This window comes from Mus pahari, chromosome 11, assembly GCF_900095145.1.
Source record: "Mus pahari chromosome 11, PAHARI_EIJ_v1.1, whole genome shotgun sequence".
In the NCBI taxonomy this organism is placed as follows: domain Eukaryota; kingdom Metazoa; phylum Chordata; class Mammalia; order Rodentia; family Muridae; genus Mus; species Mus pahari.
In genome coordinates this window covers 26,583,147-26,596,499 of record NC_034600.1, presented here as the reverse complement: position 1 = coordinate 26,596,499, position 13,353 = coordinate 26,583,147, and the positions used below count along the sequence as shown (strand labels likewise).

General features: G+C 46.6%; 1 protein-coding gene across 1 annotated transcript; it reads left to right on the top strand.

Annotated features, from left to right (window-relative positions):
* Nucleotides 1–8,909: 8,909 nt before the first annotated feature.
* On the top strand, nucleotides 8,910–10,341 carry S100z (S100 calcium binding protein Z). Its single transcript, XM_021208810.1, has 2 exons — nucleotides 8,910–9,109; nucleotides 10,150–10,341. The coding sequence occupies exons 1-2, from the start codon at nucleotides 8,969–8,971 to the stop codon at nucleotides 10,306–10,308; spliced, it is 300 nt and encodes a 99-aa protein (XP_021064469.1). The 5' UTR covers nucleotides 8,910–8,968; the 3' UTR covers nucleotides 10,309–10,341.
* Nucleotides 10,342–13,353: the final 3,012 nt, after the last annotated feature.

The window sequence follows — 13,353 nt, the reverse complement described above, 5'->3', positions numbered from 1 at the left end:
CCCTCCTCCTCTCCCTCTTTCCCCCTTTCCTCTCCCTCTTGCCCCTTCTCTCCTCCACCTTCCCCTCTTCCTCTCTTCCTCTCTCCCCTCCTCCTCAGTCCATGGGTCAACCATGGACACTAACAGATTAGTTCAGACTATCCTCTCTACCATTATACTCTACCTAAGAGAAACAAGAGATCGTGGACTGAAACCATGAGTCAACATCTTCCCATTCCTCCTTCTTAAGGATTTGGTCATAGCGATAGAGGGCTAACCCAACACATCCTTCCCGGCGCTGCAGGCTACCCACTCTGCTCCAGTCACTGCACAAACTGATACATGAAGTGTCTAGTTAAGAGCAGGATGAGAGGAAATGAAGTCCCATTCGGGGAGACAGTGTCAGGGCTAATTGAAACAAAGTTCCTTTTTGGTTTTCATTGTTGTTGGTTTGGTTCTATGGGACAGGCTCTTCCAATGAGGTCCTGGCTTGCTTGGAAATCTCTATACAGAACAGGCTGACCTCAAACTGACTGCAATCCTCCTGCCTCTGTCTCTCAAGTATTGGGAGAGGTATGCAGCACATGTGGGCTTCTGCTTTTGTTTTTGGATCTAGGGTCTTACTATGTAGACTAGTCTGACCTCGAACTCTGCGTAGTCCAGTCTGGCCTGGAACTCATGACTCTGCTGCCTCAGTTTCCTAAGTATTGAGAGTATAGATGTACACCGTCACACCTGGCTACTGTTGCGAACTTCAAAGAGTGGAGTCTTTAGGCCCGCCATAGGAATGTTTATACCACTCTGTAAATTGTGTGTGTGAGCCAGCCGCGGGTTCCCTACACTTCCAGCACTTGGGAGGCTAAGATACGGAGATTCTTCCAAGTGTGAGGTCAGCAATGGCTGCACAGCAAGTTCTAGGTCAGCATGGGCTATATAGAGTGAGACCCTGCTTCAAGCAACCAAAAGCAAATACAAAGGGGTGCTTATAAATGAATGGGGTGACAGTCTTTCCACTAACCCCCTTGGGGTGATGAAGTAAGGAACAGTCCTAACAGAGAAATGCCCAACTGTGGCCATACAACATCCCCAAGAGATCATTAAGCTATAGCCAGACAGATTTAGCAGGAGAAATGTAGGTCAGACATCTGATACCCATTCCGTGGGAGTGAAATCAACACAAGAGGACTATCTCTTTATCACATGAACTTCAAAGCTAAGATAAGGAGTCTTGAGCCATGTTTTACCAACATCTGTCTATTCTGAGCTGGTGAAATGAGTGGTGTACTGAGGAGGCGAGGCCACCTTTTCTAGAATCCGAGTCAGGTGTTAAAGTCCAAAGGAGCAGGTGAGGGGGAGCTTGGATCTCGACCCTAAGCCAGAGCCACCTGGAAGGAAGAAGCCTTCCTTAGCACACAAACTCCAAAGTCCCGGCACTATCTCCGCCTCTGCAACTGGGTGAACTGGGTTTGTAACCTGCACATCCAGTCTTGCAGGATGAGTTCTTCACGGAGAAAGTGGGCCTGCTTTCTGGAGCCAGGGCAGGCAGGGCTCCCTGGAGAGTCATTCTGATGAATGGAGCTCACCAGTTTGAACTCGCAACCCTGAGTCCCGAGCAAAGGTGGGGAGGCTCTCACTAGCGAGATCCAAAACTGCACTTCAGAGCTTACGAGACGAGAACCACTCGCAGGGTGGCCTCCATTTGTGCCACTGAACCTTACAGCCATTCCTCAAGGTCTCCATTATAGACCTGATGTAAACCCTCATGTATGTCAGAAGACAGGGGAGATGGGTTTACACTGAAAAGCAGGACCCTTCTCAGGGTGCCATTTATTAAAAACCTAGATCTTTTTGCTGGAGACTCTAAAGTGACCTGCCCCATCTCTCTCTCTCTCTCTCTCTCTCTCTCTCTCTCTCTCTCTCTCTCTCTGTGTGTGTGTGTGAATATGTATTTATATTTTGCAGTCCTGGAGAGGGGCTGCAAGAGGATTTTGGACTTCTGGGTTGGATGCCATGAAAGTACACTCTGGAAGCATCATTAGGCAACCCAAGGGGCTTTGGAAGAAACCTGCGGCATTCTCACAGAGTAGACCTCGCCCAGTTGATGCTGAGCTCTGACACAGCAGGGCTTTGCAGCATGAGATGACATTTTCAGCACCAGAATGATGGTTTGTGGTAAAGATGAAGCCTTGAGAGCCTATTATTGATGAATTCTATTAAGATAGTGAGGAGGGACCTGGAAAGATGGCATAGCAGTCAAGAGCACTTGTTCTTGCAGAAGTCTGGGTTTAGTTTCCAGCGACCACATGGTGGCTCACAACCATCCACCACGCCAGTTCTAGAGGACCCAGTATCCTTTTCTGTGCATGCACATGACACACTTACACACATGCAGGCAAATCACTCATACAGGTAAAATAAAATAGATGTTAAGGAGGTGACTTGCTGAAAACTCATTGTTTATTCACATTTTCATTTCCCAAACTAGGTGTGGTGTATGCCTTAATCCCAGCACTCGGGAGGCAGAGGCAGGTGGAGCTCTGTGAATGCAAGGCCAGCCTGGTCTATAAAGTGAGTTCCAGAACAGCCAGGGCTACACAGAGAAACCCTGTCTCGGACAACAGAATACAAACGAACAAAAATGTTGTTTCCCATTTCCCTTGTTTAGGGCACAGCGCCCTCTCCTGCCTGTAGGTTCTTTCTGAAGCCACATGAAAATTCCATTCATCATTTTAGTTCCAAACAAAATTCTCTTAAAGAAGCATATCTAATTACATTGCACCGTCTCTCAAAGAACCGTTTTAAAAGGACTCTAAAGATTTGGTAGGTGGCCTTAGTTCTGTATTGTCACAGCACAGAAGAACAAGGATTCAGAAGCTGTTCAGTTAGGGTCCTGGTTTCTGGTTTCTTGAAAGGTTGTGCTGAGGCTCCAAAGCTCTGGCTGCAGCTGGGATCTATCTCCACCGGAGCTCTTCACAGAACTGAGTTCTTTGCCTCAGGGGTCTCTCCATGAGACCTCATGAGCAGCTGACTGCATCCATGGAGAGACCCAAGCAGGAGCAATGCAGGATGTGTTTCCTATTCCTGTCCACATGGGGGAACAGGGTCTATGCCTGAGGGTGTAAGCTGGCTGGAGCTGCCCGTAGCAACCCGAGGAATTCTCACAGATCTTCAGTCGGGCGCAGCTGAATTCATGACTTCATCCAGAAAGAATTTCAGGGCGAGATGGCATGAAGGAGCTGTAATTTATTCAAGGGATTTAAGAGGTTCTCAGGGAAAGGAAAAGACACATCCAAGACTGAGGTTGTGAGCCTCTCAAGAGGGACTCTTGTAACAGTAGCATATACGTATTAATGTATATGAAGTATATGTAGCATATATATAGTAACAGTGGCACGTATGGTTTGGTGGCTCTCAAGTCACATCTCAGATGGCTCCTAAGAAACTTTCTTCCTTCTCTTTCCCTCTTTTTCTAGTAAGAGTATAAGGTCACCCTGAGGGTGCGTGGATTATAATTTGATAAAATAAACTATGAGCCCAAGGGTTGTCAGAGGGAGTTAAGATGGGTGTTTTATTATAAATGGGGTTTCTTGTGAGGTTCCTTGAAAATTGTAGGCTTACATATACGCTCAGGCTGTAAGTATGGTTTGTTGTTATCTTAACATGCTTACTTGAAATTTCTCCTTACAAAGGAATATGGTCTCTGTAGGCAACTTTCCCAGGGGCTGCTGACTGTGCTGGGATTCATGCATTATTTCTTCCTCCCTTCATTCTAACGTGGCATCCAGGGATGGGATCCCCGGTCCCAGTGCTCACAAGGCAACCACATTACTGGCTGAGCCATCTGCCCAGGTTTGTGCCAGAATTCTTGACGTCCAGCTGATGAGAGACTTGAGCTAGACTTTGGGGTGAAGGGTTTTCTCCCCGCTCTCAACTCTTTAACTTTCCCCCTTTAAGCTACCTCAAGGGGACCACACAGAGTCAGTACACCAGGAGGAGGGATCGATCGCAGGGCATCTTTTTGAAGGTTAGCTACCACTGAGACCTTGTTTTAAGCATTCTGGCCAAAAGAGGGGTGTGCTTTCAGTTGGTGGTAGCTAGTCGTGACAACAGACACGAGCAGAAGCTTGGATCTGCGGCATGGGTGACTGCCACTCACCTGTATACACTTTGTGTGCTTGTTTCCACACAGCCAGTGTGACTGGTCGGGGTTCACTCCCTGCAGCCAATGTGTACACTAGACCTTTATTATTTTCAGATAATTTTTTCGACACTTTCTAGTCACGTTTGCAATACTTAGGGAATTTTTAACTTTTAAAATGTGTATATCAACGTTTAAAGATTTATTTGTTTCTATTTTATGTGTAGGGATGTTTTGCCTGTATGAGTCCATGTGTGCCTGCTGCCCTTGGGAAGAATGAGCCTGGAACCCGAGTTATAGACAGCATGAGGCACCATGTTGGTGCCAGGACCCACGCTTGGTCCTCTGCAAGAGCAGCCAGTGCCATTGACTGTCGGGCTATCTCTCCAGCCTTTCTGTTAATATTTTTAAAGTTATTCTTTATCTGATCGTGCCAGTGACAACGTAGTGACCAGCAGTGGCCAGCAGTGACCAACAGTGGCTAGCAGTGACCAACAGTGGTCAGCAGTGGCCAGCAGTGACCAGCAGTGACCAACAGTGGTCAGCAGTGGCCAGCAGTGACCAGCAGTGGCCAGCAGTGACCAGCAGTGGCCAACAGTGACCAGCAGTGGCCAGCAGTGACCAGCAGTGGCCAACAGTGACCAGCAGTGGCCAGCAATGACCAGCAGTGGCCAACAGTGGCCAGCAGTGGTCAACAGTGGCCATCAGTGACCAGCAGTGGCCAGCAGTGGTCAGCAGTGGTCAGCAGTGGCCATCAGTGACCAGCAGTGGCCAGCAGTGGCCAGCCTCTCTAGTACTAATCCTCCATATGCTCAATGCCCTTAAAGTCAGTTCTCTTCCTTAGGTAGAATAATCCAGTACTCTGTTAACTTTTTCTCATGCTGACAAGATTATGTGGAGTATGTATGTGTGTGTGTGTGTTTGTGGTGTGTGTTTATTTGTGTGTATATGTTTGTGGTGTGTGTTTGTGTGTATGTATGTATGTATGTGTGTATGTTTGTGGTGTGTGTGTGTGTGTGTATGTGTTTACCTTTGATCACGGGAGCCAGAGGAGGGTGTTAGACACCTCAGACCTGGAGTCACAGATGTGTGGGGATACTCACTTGGTTAGGTACTGGAAGCCCAGCTCCCTTCCTGACAGCTGAGCGGCCAGCACTCATCTCTCTAGTCCCTTCTGTCCCTTGTTTGGTTGACTTTCAAGCATTGTACTCAAAAGAGAATTCTCCAGGCGGGGCAGTTGGCTCTGCAGTTAAGAGCACTGGTCGCTCTTGCAGAGGACCCAGTTCAGGTCCCAGCACCCACATGGTAGCTCCCCAGTTCCAGGGGATCCAACTCCTCTTTGGCCTCCTAGCCACAACAGACACCATACACATTAAATAAGCAACTCATACACAAATAAACAAACAAATAAAATAGAATTTTAAAAATCTCAAGTTTGTGAATTTCATCCACCTCTTTCCTCTCCACCCCTCCCCGTCCCCCCCCCCGTCATCTTTCTTTTAAACGTCTTCATTCACTTCCACTTCCTCCTTCTTTGACACTAACTTTGCTGCAGAATTGGGCGTTTTAGCTCTAAGAGTCCAGAGTCATGCATAGATGAGAGGAGTACACATTGAAACAACAACGGCCCTTCTGCGCATTTGTCACGCATGTGTCTGTGTCTCCAGGGTGACAGAGTCTTGTTGAACCCTTGGTTTTACCTTTGTTTCTTAGTGTTTTCTGGCGATCTCAAGCCGGAGCTGGTTTATAAGCCCCTGCTAACTGTTTTATAGGCTCAAATCCAAGAGCATTCTTGAGAGCACGCTCAGATGCAGTTCCAGAACCTGACGCTAAGGGGCAGCACACACCAAAGGAAACCTTTATGTCTCACTGGCCTCAGAAACAGGAACCTGCCTGGCTTTGGAAGTCCAGCATGGAGAAGTCAAACTCTTAGTTCTTAAATCCAACCAAAGCATTTCAACCTTTGCTATCTTTTCTAAGTCTTACCTGTCACTTGAGTTTTCCACACAAAGAGTCCTGTGATTGAATACGATTTGAACACAGTGTTGTTGAGAGTCATGCATGCCACACTGTTTACCTACTTTTGTGCATCTGTAGCTTTGGTGCACTTTTAATGCAAACTCAAACCGTATTTCATTGAAATAACCCCCTCTCCCTTTGACAAGCACAGTTTTAATGCAGAATAAAGGCGATTAATTATTTGGACAAGTAACTTAGACAAAGCCCAGTTTCTTGGGAGACCACGGACCCCTTCCCTAGTTCATTGTCTATGTATCATGGCTAGCTGCCTCTCTCTCCCTCTCCATCCCTCTCCCTCTCTCTCTCTTCTCTCTCTCCTTTCTTTCTCTCTCCTCTTTCTCTTTTCTCTCCCCCTTCCTTCTCTCCCTCTTCCTTTCTTCCTTTTCCTCCTCCAATCTTCTCTCTCTCCCTCTCCTTTTCAACCCCCCCCTTCTAAAATAAGCATTTTATAGCCCAGGCTTGTCTTAAATTCACCATGCGGCTCAGGATGACCTTAGATTTACCATCCTCCTGTCCCAGCTTCCCAAGAGTGGGGGATTGCAGCTATCAATTACACAGGTGGCTCCCAGCATGTCGGTCTGAACACTTCCACGTGCCCAATTTCATGCTAAGTATTGTAAAATACAAAGATGGACCAGGCATATCAGAGCTTGGGATCCAGGTACTCATTCCAAGTGTGGAGAACGTGTGGCAGCAATTACAGGAATGTCCCTAAAGCACTACGATAAAAGAGAGGAGGAGGTTCCCCGAGCGGAGGGGGAGTTGGGGAAAGTGCAGGCAAAACGCTTGAAGAGGTGGTATTTGCCTTCAGTCATCAGTGAGTAGGTGGGACACCGTCAAGGCAGGAGAGACCAACATTTTTCTTGGTTGTAGGCAGGGACAGAGCTGAGATGAGAGGGTGGTGGTCCCCTTGTGATTAACTGTGACAGCAGAAAGGTGACCCTACTGCAGGAGCACGGATAGTCAGCACTGAGTATCTCCAGATCTGAAGGTGGCAAGGAGTGGCGAGGAGTGGGCATTTAAACGGTGTCAGGAGCTGGCGTGGAAAGTGACAGTGGGTGATGGAGATGGTCCAGGAGGAACAAGAGGTGGGACGGGGGAAGGTGTTTTAGTCTGATGCTAATCAAGTTTGAAAAGCTTATGGGACTCTTCAGCAAAAAGGGTTCCGGGTGGAAGCTGGACAGGTCATCCTGTTGCTTAGCAGACATCTGGGCTAAAGACTTCGAGATTATAGAGCTGTTCAAGGATCCTCCGGGAGCAATATTTCAGAGCGGGAGTGTAAGAGAACTTTCAAAATGGAGGGAAAATGGCCACAAAGCCTTGAGGACAGTCTTAGCAGGAGAGCAGAACCTAAAGAAGACACCAGTGCTCTTGGAATTTAACAGAGTCCAGGAAACATAACAGTAGGATTGGCTTCCAGATAAAGTTCTTCTGACCACCACACCTGGCGAGCCAACTCAAGCCCTCTGTCCCTCTCCTTAGTTTGTCTTACGTGAGAATCCTCCTACGCAGTCCTATGTATGCAGCTTTTCTGTCCCCCACAGACACCAGGTAATGTATCCCTACACGTGATAAGCCTAAAATCGGTGTTAATCATATAAACCAGGAAGACTTATGCTCAACCACCTTCTTCTGCCTTGTCACCCGTTATGTGGTCCATCTACTCATTGAGTCCTTAGTGATTCATTAGGAAGACACAAGATTGAGAGCGTGAATTCGCATGTGCACACACACATGCACACATGTCCTCTCTCTCTCTCTCTCTCTCTCTCTCTCTCTCTCTCTCTCTCTCTCTCTCATTTTGTTCTTCTTTTATGTCTTTCAATATCAGGTCTCCCTTTAACACAAGCCAGTCTGGGACTCACTATATCCCAGGCTGGCCTTGAACTCATGGTCTTCCTGCTTCACATTTTTAGGAGCTGGGGTAACAGACAGGAGCCCCCACTCTCAGCTACATGGATTCGTCACCACAGGGCATCTGCCCAAGCAGCTGCCAGCATTTCCATTTCTGACAGTGAGCACTGCATTGGGTCTGCTGAACTTGACTGCAGAGCCTGCTTCCATGACCTTGCAAGCGCATCGAGGTTTGCAACAGTGTTTCTTCTTTGCTCCTTTATTTTTAGACTCCATCCTGGTCAACCTCCTAGCAACAAACTGTACCCATATTCCCACAGGGGCAGAGCAGAGGGCTTTCCCTTCCCACTCCGCTCTCCTCTCTAACACCCACTCCCCTTCCGCCATGGCCCTCGGGGCAGCAGCGCACACCTGTTCATTCTGCTGATTAAAAACAGACTCAGAGGCATCCCCAGTTGAGTCTCTTGTCTCCGATAATTGTCACTTGTTGGGAACAGGTGTGCCAGGTGGAAACCCAGGGATCTGCGCTCAGAGGGTAACCGTGAACATCTGTAGACAGCCGCATCTTGCTGAACAGGTAGGAAGTAAAGAATTTTCCTTTTCTTTTGCTTTATTTATTTGTTTGTCTATCTATCTATCTATCTATCTATCTATCTATCTATCTATCTATCTATCTATCTATCTATCTATCTATCGGTTCTGTGTTCTAACACAACTCTGGGCCTGTTTGGTTACAAAACTGTGAACCACTGGAGGTACACAGGTTGGAGGAGTGGGAATTGGGGTGGAGTGAAAACACCTACAATGGTCTCATTTGCAGCTTGCTCTAGAATGAGCGGAACACCGTCTTTAGTGGAGCGTTAGTACTCAATTTTGACAGAAGACTTAAGCTGACGTGTCCCCATCTGCTTTTTTTGAGCAAGTGCCTTCCCCCTGGTTTGGCGTCCTGCTTCAGGAGTGATCCACGCCACTGTCGGCATGCCCACCCAGCTGGAGATGGCTATGGACACCATGATTCGCATCTTCCACCGGTACTCCTGCAAGGAAGGGGACAGGTTCAAGCTCAACAAGGGGGAGCTGAAGATGCTGTTACAGCGAGAGCTCACAGAGTTCCTCACAGTGAGTCTGTCTTTCTGCCTCATCTGCTGGTGCATGGAGAGGGGGTGGCTTTGGGGACAGGTGTTCTGAGCATTCTGTCCATCGTTTGCCTCAAGACCCTAAGTGCTGGGGAAGTAAACCCTGGAGGTCTTGTTTTCTGCACACGCTGGCAGGAGCCGCTTTCCTTTCCACTGTCTAAAGCTCCAGGTATTGCTAGCCATTATTAATTATAATGATAGCCCTGGGTATAACTAGCCACATCTTTTATTGTTGTACCAGAATATTGAATGTTGGATTAAAAAAAAAAAACCTTCAATGTAATTGTCAACACTTGGAGAACTAAACCATAGTGGTAAGGAAAATGGCTCCTGGGTACTTCTTTTTCTGTGTTTCAGACACTTTTCTAGGTGCAGTTATGAGGTAAAATAGTTTCTACCCCATATAATACTTGGGTCACACTTAGTGAAAAATGCACGTTGTTTAATCTGAAATTCAGATTTATTCAGGTGCGCAGTACTTGTACTGGCCTTTCCAGCAAACTTGTTACTAAGCACCTTCAAAGGAGTTAGAGCAGCTCCATACCATGATTGGCAAAGACTGTTCTTTCTATGGGATACATTAGGGAATTCTGAAATCTTACATGATGGTTCCAAACCCTACTGATGGTAGATGGTAGGGCCATTTATTGTCCCCTTTGACTTTGAAGCTTCTGTTTATATGTCAACCCAACTATCCTGAGGTGTCCTGGTCCTCTGCCTGTGTCACTGCGCTGTCTCCCAGTGTCCTGGTGTTTTGCCTGTGGTCTCCAGTAAATACATTTCCAGCATCCCTAATTCACTTGAATCTGTTCTCTTTGCGTTTCTGACCCTGTAGGGCTGAGCTGGTTTCTGTGGTCCGAAGGCAGGGGTTAAGACTCTAGGCTGGCTCGGATGGTCTTGTAAATAGACTTTGGGAATTGTCCGTAGGAGAATGAAAACTTGCATGCCAACAGAAGGAAGACATGACTTCAGTTGTCATGACCCTCCAGGCCTCCAAGTTAGAAACTTTCTTTTTCTTTTTAGTGCCAAAAGGATCCCCAGTTGGTGGATAAGATAATGCAGGACCTGGACGCCAATAAGGACAACGAAGTGGATTTTAATGAGTTTGTGGTCATGGTGGCAGCTCTGACGGTTGCGTGTAATGATTACTTTGTAGAGCAACTGAAGAAGAAAGGCAAATAAAGATGGCTAGTACACTAGCAGATGGCAGAAACAGATCCAAAGTCTGTACCTTCTGTGGGTCTACGTCCTTACCAGTTACAGTGATATGACTTACATATGTTACAGATGTAGCTTCTGTGGGTCTATGTCCTTACCATTTACAGTGATATGACTTACATATGCTATAGATGTACACTTATTAGCAATAAGTTACGTTAACCTTGACATATTGACGTCACACAATTATTTATTCCAGGTCTTAGGCCCTCTTTAAAACTTTTCCACATTCTTAGAAATGTTATGACTTACTTGTCAAATAGAGAGCACTCACAAATTCAGCCATTTATGAAAGCAAGTGTCACAGGGCAGATTGCTGCTGGCCTGATGCACAGTCTGCCTCTCTCCACATGGCAGAACTGTGTTTATGCAGGCTGCATGGGACCAGCTAAAACACTTTATTTCCAATACATCGTACAGTTTGGGGAGCTGGCCTTACCAGGCAACCTGGACTAAGAGAAGCAGAAGCCTGCTAGGAAGCTCTGGGAATGGTTTGCTGACTCTGTTAGAGGCTTTATGCCTTCCACCTTCCGCCTGTTGCTTCTTTCATTTTCTTTCCATTGGAATGTCCGTCCGCATGAGGCTTGAAGTGGAGTTCCCATCTGGCCCTGAAGGGCAGTGGAGAACAATATCTGAGGAAGGGGTTGTCTGTGTTGGATGCAGCTCTCACCTCACAGGGAGCCAGGAGGAGAGCCAGGAGGGTGTGGTGCCTTGGGAGCCTTTAGAGAAAAAAAAGGGGGGGGGTGAGAGGAGAAGAGCGAGGAGATGAGGAGACTGCAGGTGGTTAGAGCAGCAAGGGCAGAGCTCATCATGAGGTCAGTGCTGATGAGAAGGTCGATTTGGATTAGGAAATGGTTTCCATCTCTGGCCCACGAGTAGGTTCTCAATCTGTATTTCTATAATAAAACCCACATAGGAACTTACCAGCCAGTGATGTTCTAGATCGAAGACCTGCCATGTTTTGGTTTTGTTTCCTTCAAATCAGTTTTAAGTGAGCGTTTGGGGGAGATTTTAGCAGGAGGGCAAAGGACTCCAGAGAAGTAATCTGTGCTCTGCAGTTCACTTACCTCTGTCTTTCAAAGGGATACAAGGAAGTGAACAGAGTTGAGCACACATGTGGCGGTACGTAGGTTCTTTTCTTTTTCTTTTTTTCCTTTTTTTTTTTTTTTAAAAAAAATGAAGGCAGACACTTTATACGCTGGAGGTTGTTTTGCTGTGCCCACAGAGGCACAAGGATTCTGTTTCAATTTGATCTGAACTTTACATGTTCTGAAGTCGCTCACTGAATCGTGAAAAGTAAACCCATCGCTTGCTTGATGCTCTACTCTTAGAAGGATGTTCTCCAAACAGGGGCGGAAATGGGAGAACAATGTTCATGACATGGTGATTCTGAGAATCAATCAAAAGGAGGGAGAAGCAATTTACGTCTCAAGTTAGATTTCAAATGAGTAAGAATCGCACAATGTACCGAAAGTCTCTCTCCTTTTTTTATTTTTTTATTTTCTTTATTTACATTTCAAATGCTATCCCGAAAGTTTCCTATACCCCTCCCCTCCCCTCTGCTCCCCTACCTACCCACTCCCACTACTTGGCCCAGGCCTTGCCTTGTGCTGCGTCATATAAAGTTTGCAAGACCAAGGGACCTCTCTTCCCAATGATGGCCGATTAGGCCATCTTCTGCTACATATGCAGCTAGAGACACAAACTCAGGGGTTACTGGTTAGTTCATATTGTTGTTCCACCTACAGGGTTGCATTCCCCCTTCAGTTCCTTGGGTACTTTCTCTAGCTCTTCCATTGGGGACCCTGTGTTCCATCCAATAGCTGGCTGTGAGCATCCGAAAGTCCCTCTCAAGCAAACAAGCCTCCTTTTTCTTTCCTAAGTCCCAACCCTTTGGCTGGCTACACAAATATAATTTTGTAGGAGGCAAAATTACTTAGTGCCTGTGTCTAGGACATTCATCTTTTCTTTTCTTTTCTTTTCTTTTCTTTTCTTTTCTTTTCTTTTCTTTTCTTTTCTCTTCTCTTCTCTTCTCTTCTCTTCTCTTCTCTTCTCTTCTTTTCTTTTCTTTTCTTTAAAATAAACTTGAATTTTAAACACATCCAGGAGCTGTCTCTGAGTGGGTGTCTGCTGCTGTTCGCTATCTGCTGAGGTCATTACCCAGAGCAACTTATAGGAGATAACAGGCTGAGTCTGGCTTATCTGGAGCTCTGATTTTGAAAGGCTGTGCTAGGAGAAAGGCTGTGCTAGGACACCGAGGATGGGGTCGAGAAAGGCTTTCCAGGGGCAGAGATGCGAGCCATGTGTTTGATATGGAAAACACGGGGAGTGTTATTAAAGAATGAGAAAGAGAGATGGCAGTGGGCTTGGGTTAGCAGGGGTGGTTTGAGAGCATGCGAGTTCTAGGATATCTAAGGGTCTAGGGTGTAGGCAGGCAGGAGAATTAGGTAACAGGTGCTACTTGAAATTTGCTTTTAAATGGCCTTCTTAAAAGGTTTAAATCTTTGCAGCAGAGGTGTAGAGCCCTTTATACTACTTTGGAATATAGATCTCTGAGCCAGGCATGTTGGCTCACACATGTAAGACCAGCAATAGGGAGCCTGAGGCAGGAGAATCATTTTCTTGTTGTTGTTTCAAAATAAAAGCAAAAGATAAATAGATGACAGATAGATGATAGACAGACAGACAGACAGACAGATGGATCGCTGATGTGCCCCAGTGCCCTGCCCCAATATTCTAACTTACTTCAGTAGGGCCTAGGCATCAGCAGGCAGTTGGATTTTCAGCCAGTGTGAAAACCCACTTCAAGGGCTAAAAGATGATGGCTCAGCGTTTATGAGAGCTTGATGCTCTTCCTGAGGACCGAGGTTTGGTTTCCAGTGCCCATGCTAAGTGGCACACAACTGCCTACCACTCAGCTCCAGGGCATCTGACACACTCTTCTGGCTTCCATGGGCAACCATAAGTATGTGGCTTGCACACACACACACACACACACACACACACACA